General features: G+C 31.2%; 1 protein-coding gene across 1 annotated transcript; it reads left to right on the plus strand.

Annotated features, from left to right (window-relative positions):
• Positions 1-7,814: 7,814 nt before the first annotated feature.
• On the plus strand, positions 7,815-8,830 carry LOC124940717. Its single transcript, XM_047481256.1, has 3 exons — positions 7,815-8,214; positions 8,341-8,453; positions 8,504-8,830. The coding sequence occupies exons 1-3, from the start codon at positions 7,815-7,817 to the stop codon at positions 8,828-8,830; spliced, it is 840 nt and encodes a 279-aa protein (XP_047337212.1).
• Positions 8,831-14,138: the final 5,308 nt, after the last annotated feature.

Below are 14,138 nucleotides of genomic sequence, written 5' to 3' on the forward strand. Positions count from 1 at the left end.
ACTCTGCCACTTCTAATTCCCCTCTAGGGATGTTCAATACACATTGAACATCCTCTTCATCAATCTGCATCTCCTCTCCACTGTGTAGGACGATGCTCCTTCTTCTGGGATTGAAGAGACTCACAATGCACCGTGAGAATTCAAGTGGGCATTTTGATATGCCCAGTGAAAGAAGTGAACCAAATCCTATGTCCCTCACAGCATCCTTTTGTTCTTCGAATAACCTGTTAACTAGGTAATGAAGGCCCGATGGAGAGGTTCTGCTCTTAAAATCAACATCAAGGTCACGAGTCTTTGTCCTTTTCTTCTTAACCTGGTTCTCATTAAGTGCTTCATTAGCAGCTGTGGACAGAATATCCAATGGTGTCGTGGGCATGCCTGATACCTCGAGTTTTCTTTTCCTTTGTTTAACCCTACATTAACATGTGTGCAATACGTTTATTCCAAAAATTCGATGAACTACATAATCAGAAATGAAGCAAATATGTACATTTTCTAACATTAGCGTAATTACCTCAGTGTGTTAACTTCCGTCGTCGATTCAGTATATGGAACTATTTGCTTATCGGAATCCTGATTCTGAAATGATAGAGTCACATTTAAATTCAAACGAATTCAAATAAGAAAACAAAAAAGACCAACGCATGAAACAGTCAACACTTCTTACCATTTTCGCAGTAGCAGAAGATACTAACTGGAAGAGAAATGGATTTGGAGTCGAACGAACGGAGACGACAGCGCTAGGTCAAATAGTAGAGTAACCTGGGGGTATAACGGACGGAGTCGGGCTTGAGATATTCTATTTTATAAATACGTTCTCAGTGTGAATGTATTTTCATGAGCCCGTTTCGGTTTTTACAAACATGAATAAGTGGTTTTTCATGAACTTCATATGAGGCGAAGCATTATTCGCTCATGAAATGTAACATATAATTCAACATTATGAAAATAAAAGATACTCGAATAGGCGAAGAAAGCTTCGCGTTTAACACCGGATTGTGCGAATTATTCTTTGCTCAGGAAATCTTTTATATGATTCAACATTATGAAAAAAAGACATTCGAAAAGGCGAACAACTCTTCGCGTTTAAAGCCAGAAGAAGCGAAGAAATCTTCGCTCAGGAAATCTAACATATATAATACAATCTGAAGGATTGACATTTGATTGGATGGTAACAGTTGAAATGACTTGCCGTATACGGGTTTCACACAGACTAAGACTATTTCATACAAGATAGGTGAATTGACATGACAAAAAGGTATTGGCGCTTCATTTTATTTTTTTTAATTTAATATAATTAAAATCTTAATTATATTTAATATATTTTTCTTTACATATAAATAATATTATATTTAATTTAATTTTAAACTTATTTATTAAATATAATTTTATTTATATAGAAATAATTTAATATTTAATATAATGTTAATTAAAATATTGAATTATTTGATTTATGATTATAAGATTGAGCGTGTTTTTGGCGAAATTTTGTGTTTTATACAAAAACACACAAAGATCAAACAGCACCCAATGCTATTGTTATTACTTTTTCATTAATAAAATATAAATTATGAATGATGTGTCATGTCAAAAGGACTGCAGACTGGTCCGATTTGATATTTGATGATCACGGGAAATTTACTTTTAGAAAATGCATATACCCGTAAATAAAAATTTAATAAAAAATTAAAACATAAACATGAAGTAATTTGAGCGAAGATTTATTCGCTGAATGTCATTTCCAATAAATTTATTTAATATTTAATCAATGGAAATATAAAATTCATGTTACTTTTGGTAATTACATACATTGGTAAGTGTATTTCCATGAAAAGCAAACGGTCTTCTCATGGGTGTGTTAGGGGGTTTACACGAATATCAGGCACTAAATGATTGAAGCGAAAAATTCTTCGCTCATTAGCGTCTCCCCGTAAATAAAAATTTCATAAAGAAATTGAAAATAAGAGTGAAGTAATTGCAGCGAAGATTTCATCGCTGCATGTCATTTTTAATAAATTGAATTAATATTTAATAAAAAGAAATATAAAATTCATGTTAATTTTGGTCTTTACATACAAGGGTAAGTGTATTTCCATGACAGGCAAACGGTCTTCTCATGGGTGGGTTGGGGGGTTTACATGAAGGACAGGGCTCTTGGGAGAGAAAATCTTCGCTCCCTTCACTTCTCACATGGCGCCCGGAGAGAAGTGATCTTCGCTGGATCATATGAATAATATATTAATTCCGTACGTTAACTAGACATTCCGTTAACGGCGTCTGGGGTGAACCCGGAATAAAACCCGGATTCCGGATTCTCCCTCCTCCCTCTCCTACCCATATTGATTTATTAATATAATAATAATGCTGCAATTTGATTGGTCCGCAACAAGGGAACACGAGAATCGGTAGCAAAAGATCCGAATTGCTTACTAAGCTCTTTGTCATTGATCTACATTCTCTCTATTTCATTTATTGTTTGAGCTTCAGGTAGCTTATCTACATATTCCCAACTACAATAAAGTCGAATTAGCAAGTATGGAGCAACATTTAGGGTTGTAAATGAGTCAAGTCGCTCGTAAGTTGCTTGTTCAAATTTCGACTTGAGCTTTACTTTGACCAAGTTTGAATCGACCTCGAGTCGACTCGTTTAATATTCGTGTCAAACTCGAGCTCATATAATATTTGTTAGATAACTTGTCGAGTTTTATCGAGCATAAAAATTTATAAAATATATATTTTTATTTTAATATTAAAATATAAAACAAATATTTTTTTCTTCCCTCACACTTTTTAAAGTCCATTTGTTGTACCTACACCATCCACATTATTATATATTATTGTTCAAAAATTACAAAACAAAACCATAATTCTCTAATGCATCATCATATTTTACGTGACTATTTTTTTTTCTTTATAATTTTTCTTAATTTACAAGAGTTGCTTCATTTTTTTCTCACTTACAATATATATATATAATAATGTTTAAAATCTAAATTGCTTGTATTACCGTGTCGAGACACATCCTTAATTTGTTTCTTAATGTGAGAATAAATGGGTACGACCGTATAGGTCAAACCTTGAGTCGGTTTGAATAAAAAATGAATAACTTTTTATATTTTTTTTTTCATTTCTCTCTAACTAATAAATAAAATATATAATCAACAGTTCAATAAATTTTAAAAATAATATATATATAATAATGGTTAAAATCTAAATTGTTTGTATTTTCGGGTCGAGACACATGCTTAATTTGGATCTTAGCGTCGTATAGATCAAATCGCCGAGGGTCGAACAAGAAAACTAATAAAAAAATATATTTCTTTCTTCATTTCTTTCTCTAACTAATAAATTAAATATAGAATCACATTAACGCTTTAATAAATTTTAAGAATAAAAACTAATTTAATTATATTAGTATAATAAGTTTCTTTTATTAAAAAAATTAATAAATATATATATATATATAATTTTATTTGTATTAATTATTTTTATATAATTATATATTATATATATATGGACTATTATTTAATATAATTATATTATATATATAGACTATTTAAAATTATATTATATATATATATATAACAATTTATTTAAAACTTAGGTTGAAATATATTTAAATAAAATTTAATTATTATTTTTTATTATTTGTCTACAATTTATATTTGACGGGTAACTAATATTTTTTATACTGAAAAATAATTAAAAATATATTTTTTTAATTATTTATCTACAATTTATATTTAACACAAATGATAAAAAAATATTTTTAATATTTATTAATAAAAAAATTCTAATTTTATTTATGAATATAAAAAAAATTCAAAAACTCAAAAATTCGAAATTTTATTAGTTAAAAAATATATACAACAGCATGTATACACAAAATTATAAATAAAACACATTAATCATAAGTGGGTTGATGGTTAAAGTGATCATCTTCCACACTAAAGACAAGAGTTTGAATCCTTGTAAATACATAAGTAAATTATATGTGTGGATACGAGACCGATAATAAATGAGAGGTGTTTGATTTGACAAGGGATAAGAGGCTGATAACATTGGATTGTAAGGTCGATTGAAATTGTTGGTTGGATCGACAATGGATAAGAGCACAGTAACATTGAGATTGGGATGTGGTTAGCTAATGAATAAGAGGTCGATTAAGATTGGACGATTTAATTAAAGTGGATGACTTTAAAATTTATTTGTAAGAGCGTTGTCGATTGATAGTTGTATATAAAGGCCGAATTAGAATTTGCATCAAGCCTTGCGAGTATGTTTAGTTTGAAAACTTTTAACAAGTATAAATTTGTTAAATAAATGTTAATGCCTCAAGGGTTCTAAAAAAATAATTATGATTTATGTAGACACTCATTTTTTATCCCATAATTTATAATTTTAAAATAATTACGAGCAATTATTTTTTCATTCTTAAACGGTTTAATTGTACGAGATTAAAATGAATATTTAGTTTGGAAACAATGTTGTATGAATCCGATTTCAAAATTATTAAATTCTAAATATTTTAAATAAAAACCCAAATGATATAAATATATAAGAAGTTAAATAAATAACGAGATTTAAAATATATATAGAATAAATATTGTTTTATTTGTTTAGAAGAATTTAAAATAAAATGTTGACAGTAGTGTTCGTCGACTACGGTAAGCGTCTACCGAACTACCATGGACGCGGCCAGGCAAAGAACCCGACGACTAGGAAAAACACTAGTCAACCATGCGGGTCAGCCTCGTCAACCAGGTACAAACCTAACTACCTGGTCCAGTCAACACCTGCTAGGAAGAGTCATCGAAGCAGAAGGTCTAAAGCCCTAGAGCCTGGATGTTGATTTGATGCAGGCCTAAGCCTATGAGATCCCCAATGTAGACCCGCGACGTCCCACGCCTTAAATGCGTGTTCAACGATGAGTGTATTCAACAACCCAATGAAGAACAATTGAGAAATATTTTTTCGAAAAATTCTATTGTTAATTCTCGTTTTCGCATATGTTATTGTTATAAATAAAGATTTTAAAGAGTTGTTGATGTCTCCCATCTCTTAAGTTGCGTGGTTGTCGAAATTTATGTGGTGTTATAAACTTTATAATTTTATCTTCTAAAATTTTTTGAGCGAAAGTTTTTGGGTTTTGGGCTAATATTAAATTAGAGTTTATATATTGTAATTGGACTTTAAGCATTTATTAGGCTTAAATAGTAGTTTAGTCTTTTAACTTTTGATGTGCTCCTATAAATAGAGACATTGTAATATAGAATTAACGACTCTTCGAGAATATAGGCATTATTGGTCGAACATCATTATATCTTGTGTTCCTTATTATTTTTTACTACTTTATATTTATATATTTTTTTATCGTGTGTTTAAATTAGATCTTTTCTCAACAAACCTACATACTCTTTATTAATCTTTACCACTTTATCTTTATATCTTTTTTATCGTATGTTTAGATTAAATCTTTTCTCAACAAACCTACATCATCGGATTTGTCGAGTGTGAGATCGGAAATAGTAGTTGGTTTGACGAGCATTTGAAAGTGTAAGGTCACGAGATAGAGGTTGGGTGGTGGGTGGTTTGTCGATTTTAGTGGTTGGTTTGGAGAGCATTTGAATGTGTGAAGTCACGAGATGGAGGTCGGGTAGTGAGTGATTTGTTGAGTGTGAGGTCGGGTAGTGGGTGGTTTGTTGAGTGTGAGGTCGGAAATAATGATTGGTTTGACAAGCATTTGAAAGTTTGAGGTCATTAGATGGATGTCGTATGTTTATATTTTTTTTTATTGAAAATCTAAATTTGCATGTTTTGAGATTTGAACCATAATTTTAAGCATGGAATGTGAATATTATAACAGTTAGACCACTTTAAATTGTTAAAAGTCTAACTTTAAATTGTTAAAATAATTTTATTATTTTGTGTATGTATATATGTTTTGTATTTAATATTTATTATCAATTAGTTAATTTGTATATTAATTAAAAAATTATTTATACTAAAATATTATATATATATATATATATAATTAATGAGAGATAAAATAATGAATAAAGAAAAGTTAGTAATTATTATTAATATTTATAGAAATTTTATTTATTTATATATATATATTATTATTATTATATATATAATTATTGATAAGACAATATATGTATATAGGTAAATATTAATAATAATAATAATAATAATATATATATATATATATGATATCGTTCAATAGATGATCACACCAAAATAATTATAATTTTTTTCTAAATAATATATATATATATATATATATATATATATATATGGATGAGAAAAAATACCGAAATAATTAGTACGGTAAAGGTATGTGATTTTTAAAATTTTGATATATCGAGATATACCGAAATACCGAAATAATATTTATAAGTTAATATATATATAATACTTATAAGTTAATATTTTTTTTAAATAATATCAACATATAATTATAGTGAAATATTATTCTATATATGCCTCTCTACTTTATCGATGAGATTGATTTTTTTTAAGTTAATATGTTTTTTAGGTAAAGTTAATTTATGATTTTTTTGTATAACAAAATTAAGGTATATCGAAATTAAGGTATACCGAAATCAAGGTAAGGTAAATGTATGATTTTTTTTGCATACCGAAATTTTAGGTAAGATATACAGTATGGATAAAAACATTAAGGTATACCATACCGACCCACCCCTATATATATATATATATATATATATATATATATATATATATATATATATATATATATATTTATATATATATATATATATATATATAATAAAAACCAAAAATTAATTAAAAAATATATATTATAATATATATATATAATAATTAGTTTAATTTTTATTTTCTCTCGCATCATTTATATATATATATATATATATATATATATATATATATATATATATATATATATATATATATATATATATATATATATTAAACATAATTTCTAATTTGTTTTTTAATAAATAAAATTTTATACATATTTAATTTATTTAAAAATTAATATTAGACTTTTCCTCTTCTAAAATTTATATATATTAATTTTTTCTTCCTAATTAAATTTTATTTTCTCTCCTCATCATTATTATTATTATTATTATTATTATTATTATTATTATTATTATTATTATTATTATTATTATATATTTCATATTATCTTACACATAAATTTTATATTTTTTTAATAAAATAAAAGATTATACATATTAAATTTATTTAAAAGTTAATATTTTAAAAATTAATATTAGTCATTCTTTCCCTCCTAAAATTTATATATATTAATTTTTTCTTTCTAAGACCACCCACATTAGGGGTTAAATAAGGTGTTAAATGGGGACTAAATGGTGCAGTGGGGTACAAATGGGTATCAAATTTTGAGGATTAAAAAATGGGTATCAAATTTTGATACCGGTGCAAATTTTATTTCAAGCTGATGTGGCCCAATGACAGCGCGCCAAGTGGTAGCGCTGGTGGGTTATTTTTTTTGTTTTCTTTTTTAAATACTACTTTTGCATAATAATTGATCAAAATAAATAAAATTATATCATTATTTTTTTTATTTTTTGAGATCTATAAATAGAGACTTGGTTTGTGTCATTTGGACACCAAATTTTTTTGAAATTTTCCACCATATTATCATCCTTGTTTGTATCAATTTTCTTTTGAAATCTTCAAACTCTTTCATGGATCCTTCAAAAAACTACAACTTATTTCCAAATTACTTCCCAAATCAAGCTCAAAACCCAAATATACAACCTTTGAACCAAAACATTGAACGTCCGAAAGATCCCATGAATACCGGAATCCATCCTAATTTTCCACAACAATATATGATGCCACCCAACTTTGGCATGCAATACCTGTATAACCATCCTTATATGTCTTATGGCTATCCACCTATCTCTGTAAATAACTTTCATGTCGCTCATACCAACTATCCAAACAGTGAACAACCAAATGATCTAAACACACTCCGTTTCAGTAGTGGTTCAACTAATATTCCTACACAAATATCTTTAGGGGATGTTGATGGAAATACCCTAACCACTTTTTTTTCTCCAACCCAACAATCAACCCGAAAATCATACAATCCTTGGAGCACGGAGGACAACAAAGCTTTACTAAATGGTTATTTCTATTTTAGTAATGATAGTGAATTGGGGAGGAACCAAAAGGGCGACACTTTCTGGGGTAAAATTGCATAATTTGTAAATGACAAGTTTGAATGTGAGAAACCAAGGACTGGATTACAATGCAAAAGTCATTTTCGTACCATCAATACAAAAATCGCAACTTTTATTGGTTATTATAGTTCAGAATGCAGAACTAAGTATAGTGGTTGGTCCGATGATAACTACGTGGAAAAGGCTTTAGAGTATTACCGCGATAATGAAAAGCAAAGGTTTTCCATGTTGGAAGAGTGGAAGATGGTCCGTGACCAACCAAGATATATGGTAGGAGTAAATGAATATAGAAGTAGTGGATCAAAGAGAAAATTGGAGGTGATGAAGTTAAATCCTCAGCTCCATCCATCGTACGTCCAGAAGGTAGGGACACAACAAAGAAGAAAGCTAGAAAAGCATCAACTTCGAGAAAATCAAAGGCTAAAATTGATGAGAAGTTATCTAATGTAGCTTCTACTCTTGAAAACTTTAAAGAAAGGAGGGCTAGTACTGCTTTGGCTATGTTGGAATATGCTCGTGTTAAGAAGATGGAGATGTTGATGTCCTTGAAGATTAAAGAAGAGCGTGATGTTGTGGACGAGAATACTTATCAGATGTTACTGAGGGAATTGTTCCCAAACTAATTTAAGTGTTGTGTACTTTCAAAGTGTGTGTTTCAATTTCCAAATGTGTGTTCTTCAATACATAGAGATTTCAACTTGATAAGAAAGTCCCCACCTCCACTACCTTCTGACTTGATAATGACAACACTCATACATAGAGATTCCAACTTGATAAGAACGTCCCCACCCCCACTACCTTCTGACTTGATAATGACAACACTCATACATAGAGATTCCAACTTGATAACTCTCTCTCTTCCCCTCTCTCTCTCTCCTCTCTCCTCTCCCCTCTCTCCTCTCTCCTCTCTCCTCTCTCCTCTCTCCTCTCTCCTCCCCTCCCCTCCCCTCCCCTCCTCCCCCTCCTCCCCCTATTAAAATATTATTCTCATAAACAAATAAAGATAATAGTTAATAAAGAATTAAATTTTAATCAACATTCGGAATAAATTTCATATACACAAACTTTATTCATTCACCTAAAAAATATTATAATTTAGTGCAATCAATTAAATGCACACGTCAAACAAACTTTAAAATAAATAAAGAATAATTTAATACACAAATTAAAATATAACATTTTATTAGATGACTCAACTTTTAGTTTGAACCATTCATCTTCACAATTACTTATTAAGACAACTTGTCGTCATTAAATGTGTAAATATTTGCATGGTTCTTCACTAACCGATATATGAAAATTGAATAAATATACATAAATTATTAAATAAATAATAATTGAACAAAAGCTTAATTGTAACCCATAATTCGATTTCTGGGAGCTCGACATGAAAGTAGTTAGACTTTTGAGTTAACTTTTGTGATATTAGTAATAAATTTTTTATTTTTTTTAAGAAGAAAATAGAAATATATAAGTCAATATCTTTCAATATATTTGAGATTCATAATATTGGAATAGTGACAATGTTTGTATGTATTCCTCTTTTATTGACTGTTATCACGAAAGTCTGAAAATCTGTCATGTAGGAAAAGCCAACAATAATTAGTGTATCTTTATAAATCATAAATAAGCTTAAAAAAGTTTGTAATTATATTAATAAAATTTTAATATTTAATATATGTTAGGATCGGGGTACAACGATAGAGACGGGGTCTGACTATGTTTTACGTTTACACACTTCGTTTGATAATAACTCTGTTAGAAGTTAATATCCGTTTCTATTTTACGTAAGCATTCACAAACTCTTGAACAAAGTTTAAGTGCGGAATAATTTGTTTAGACTTGAAGCAATAAGTGAATGAGATTGAAAGAAAGTAACACACAGAACAAAAAGTTTTATGGATGTTCGGAGTAAAAGCTCATACATCACCCTTTCTCCTCAACTTTGAGAAGGATATTCATTAGAAGATTTAGTTTAAATACAACACTTGTATAAACCCATTCGAACAACCATGACTTAGTTACTGCCTGTTTTCGAACTCTTAGCACATTCACTTTGTTGAACATAAGCAAATTCTGTCAACTTACAATGCTTACAAACTCACACAGAATAGGTAGTATGTAATACAATTTAACACTCTAGCAAACTTGAAAGCTTTTAGGACTTTGAAAGATTGAGAGAGTTGTGAATAGAAATGTAAAAGCAGTTGTTCGTTCAGAGACGTGAAAGCTTGTGTGTATATATGTAACTCATATGTAGAATTGTCCTATACCTTCTTCTTAAATAGTCAAGCTGCAACGATCATATAACAGATATATTTACTTCATATGATGCCAGTCCTTATTTGATTGGTTGAATTCCAGGAGAGTATATCGGAGAGGATTCTCTTTGATCTTGTATATACTTGGATGATAGTAAACCAATAATTCATTAATGGGATTGCAATATATGAGGACGTATAGCTTAAAAGGTTTGACTTGACTTATTTATAGCAATCTTGCATGAATATCATTCTACTGCGATGTCAGACTGCTCATAACGAAAGCTTATTCGGGAAATAAGATTGATCGGGAAAAATAAGGTGCTTATCGAGAAAGCTAAACTTGGAAGCGCATTGTATCACCGAAAAAGTAGCCTACCGGGTACGCTTAATAAAAGGCTGAATTGGTGAACTACCGGTTACGTTTAAAATAATGTCGAATTGTTAAAGTACCAGTTACGTTTATCCAAAAACCAATTTGGATAAACTACTGGAAGCTCACAAAATACCGAATTCACAAAATACCAATTTCATATAATACCGTATACGCCTTAATATAAAACCGAAATTGTATACTACCGGATACATATTTTTTGTAAAGAACCAAAATTGTAAAACTGAACGCGTTTTTCACATAATACCGAAGTTATAAAACCGAACGCGTGTTTCTAATATAATACCAAAGATAAAATATCGGACGTGTGCTTCCAATATAATGCCAAACTCACTAACTACGAGAAGCATATAATACTAGATACGTGTTTGAAAATACCAATTTTGGAGATAAAACCAGAAGCGCCTCTTTTATAAAACCAAAGTTTGATCAAATGCCAGATTTGATCAACTACCGAACAACTTTCTTTTCAAGTTTTGTTTAATCTACACACGATTAATTTAGAATAATTCAGTTCTTATTTATACTAAGAATTGATTAACTATTTAATCTAACGATTTCTCCCTTTTTAATTATTTAAATTAAATATTCAAAACCTAGTAGTTTTATAATCGTTGCCTAATTATCCTAAGTTAATTAGCTATTTTAGTCTAATAATTTCACCCTTTTTGATTGTTTTAATCTGAAACTATCAAAACCAATAATTGATCAAAAATAATTTTAACATGCATCAATTTGGGTTTCCCTATTTGATAGCCAAAATAAGGAATGCAATTAGTTAAAAACTAGGTGTTTAAAAAAAGCATTTAAATGAATTCATAATTAAAAAGAAGAGAAAGGCATAAATTAAAATAGAGTTTTAGCGTTCCTCCCTTGAAGTTCTCTTTTCGATATCCTCTCTTAGCCCGGTCATAAAGGTGCTACCAGCTCAAACGCCGGTGTTACGTCCATGACCTCTTCCTCTTGATGATATAGGAGCAACATCAATGGCAGAACCATCACTTCGACGTAGTCTTTGTTTGGATCGAGAGCTTTGGTTTTCTTGTTGAATCTCCATTTGAGCTAAGGTCAAATTGTCTTCATCAGCCTCAGTTTGTTTAGAAACCTCAACGCCCGCATTTTCTTTATCTTGAAACCGTTGAGCAACTGCATCAGCTTACTTCAGACTTTCGGCATCGACAAAATTGTAGGACCTAGCCATCTCCATTACTTGTGATGTGAGAACCTCAATGGAGGATTTGATTTCGTTTTGGAGATCAAATGTTTTGTTGAAGGAGGGTTCAAACTTGTTGAGCTCTTGTCTCAGCTTATTTAACCCCTAGTTGTGCGCATTAGAGGTGGACAAATGCAAGTTCTCCATTCGGTCCAGTCGAGACTTGAAAGATTGAAAAGCTTCTTACCATGGAGCCATAGCCTCCATGACGATTTGTATGAAATCCACCTGTCTTGGGGTAACCTTCTCGGAAGTGGATCGAGTGGATAAATATGAGCCAATTGGAACGGCTTGGATAGGAGAAACACAACGAGTACTAACCGGAATGGACATCTCTGGTCGGTCAACAAGATGCTCCACCTAGACATCAAGACATTTATCCTTTGTTTCACGATTACGGTTAGAGACTTCTTTGGATTTAGAGGACTTACCCGAAGTGGAGTGAACAGGGGTCGGCTACTTGGGGTTCTGAACTTCAGCCTGATCTGGAGGAGGAAGTTCATTACTGGTCGGTTCAGGATTTTTGACTTGATGGGAGGAGGAAGGACCCTTGTCCACTGCGAATGATGGATTCGAATGAGCTTCATCTTTCCCATCCTCATTCTCATTACCTTCAGACACTAGGGAGAATATACTTGATGATATCTTGTCAACATAGGTGATTTCCAACGCTGCATTAATACGCTCTCAGTCTTGACTTGGAATACAATATTACTCCTTGGCACAAGGTCCCTTCACCTCATAGCCAACGAATATTTCTCGTTCTTATGTGGATGTCCTCTCCTTCTCATTCAGATGTTCCTTTGATATGTTAACTTCTTCATCGATATTCTGCACAGTTCTGATAGTTTGAATCTCTCCTTGAGGAGGAGCCATTTCGTCAATGAAATTCAAAGGATCGTTCTTGTCGTCATGATTCAGATTGATTCGAGGAGAAGAAATTCCATAACTTTCTGAATTTTAACAATCACCACCGTCCACATACATTAGAGTAGTGGAAATATACCCCTCTAATAGCCCATTCAAATGATTAATCACTTCCGCGTCTGTTCTTGTAGTGTTCACAATCAGATTAAAGTTCAACTTGTATGACGTATAGAAGGGAAAAATAGTGCGACCCCTTCCATATGCCTCCACGAATGCGCTTCGTATGAGGGCTTCGGATACAAAAATTTTTTAGAAATAGAGAAGATCACCTCCTCCAAGCTTAGTAATTTCGACCACCTATCATCTTCTACTACATATGGAAGTGCCTCACTGAATCTTATTCCCAATCTGATTTCTACCCATGAATTGAATAGGTCGATTTTCATCTTAGCATCAGCTTCAACCTTTTCAAGTATTAGTTGGATGGATTTATGATCCTCTAGAGTAACATCGAGAGGCGAGTTAGGAGGTGGAGTAGTGGTTCATTTCTTTCCCCAACAACTTCAAATCGTTTAGGTTCTGGAACCGGGTTTCTAAGCTCAATCCCCCTTATTGTTCTCATTTAAGCAAAAGAGGAAAAGAACCTTTAAGTGATATGTACCATAGCCTTAGTTGTTGCATGTTCATTTAGAGTAGGCACGGTGTACAAAATCCCTTGTGGAAATGATGGAATAAGAATGGATTCTTTATTAGCGGCTATCGTCGTATCAAAAACTGTTGAAGAGACCACACCCGGAGTTGGAACCTTCTACTGGGCAGCCAAAATATTGTTAGTCTGCCCGGTTGCAGCAATTTCTGGCTGGCCAGTTTGCAGAATATCAAAGCGATCGGTTTAAACAGCATCGGACCAGTCGGTTTGAGATATAAATGACCGATCGGTTTGGGGATAAACATCTAACCAGTCGATTCAAGAGGCTTTCAACTGCTCGGTTTCACGAGCGTTCGACTGAACGGTAACAACAGGGTCGACAATCTTCATTGTAGAGGTAATAACTACTGATTGAACCTCTAAATCTGCAGGCTCAATTAGAGTGACAAAAGGAGCTGCACTTTCCGCAGGCACAATAGAAGCATGAAATAATGGAGGAGTAGGGATGTTTACCTCATATCGAGTTTTCTTTCGAGATGAGGTGATT

The sequence above is a fragment of the Impatiens glandulifera genome, chromosome 1 (genome assembly GCF_907164915.1).
Source record: "Impatiens glandulifera chromosome 1, dImpGla2.1, whole genome shotgun sequence".
In the NCBI taxonomy this organism is placed as follows: domain Eukaryota; kingdom Viridiplantae; phylum Streptophyta; class Magnoliopsida; order Ericales; family Balsaminaceae; genus Impatiens; species Impatiens glandulifera.

Bases quoted from the DNA above. Each gene is read 5' to 3' on its own strand.
- LOC124940717 (XM_047481256.1), top strand. From the start codon at position 7,815: ATGAATACCGGAATCCATCCTAATTTTCCACAACAATATATGATGCCA. The intron at 8,215-8,340 runs GTAAAATTGCAT...ATTATAGTTCAG, and splicing joins AAAGGGCGACACTTTCTGGG to AATGCAGAACTAAGTATAGT. The intron at 8,454-8,503 runs GTCCGTGACCAA...ATATAGAAGTAG, and splicing joins TGTTGGAAGAGTGGAAGATG to TGGATCAAAGAGAAAATTGG.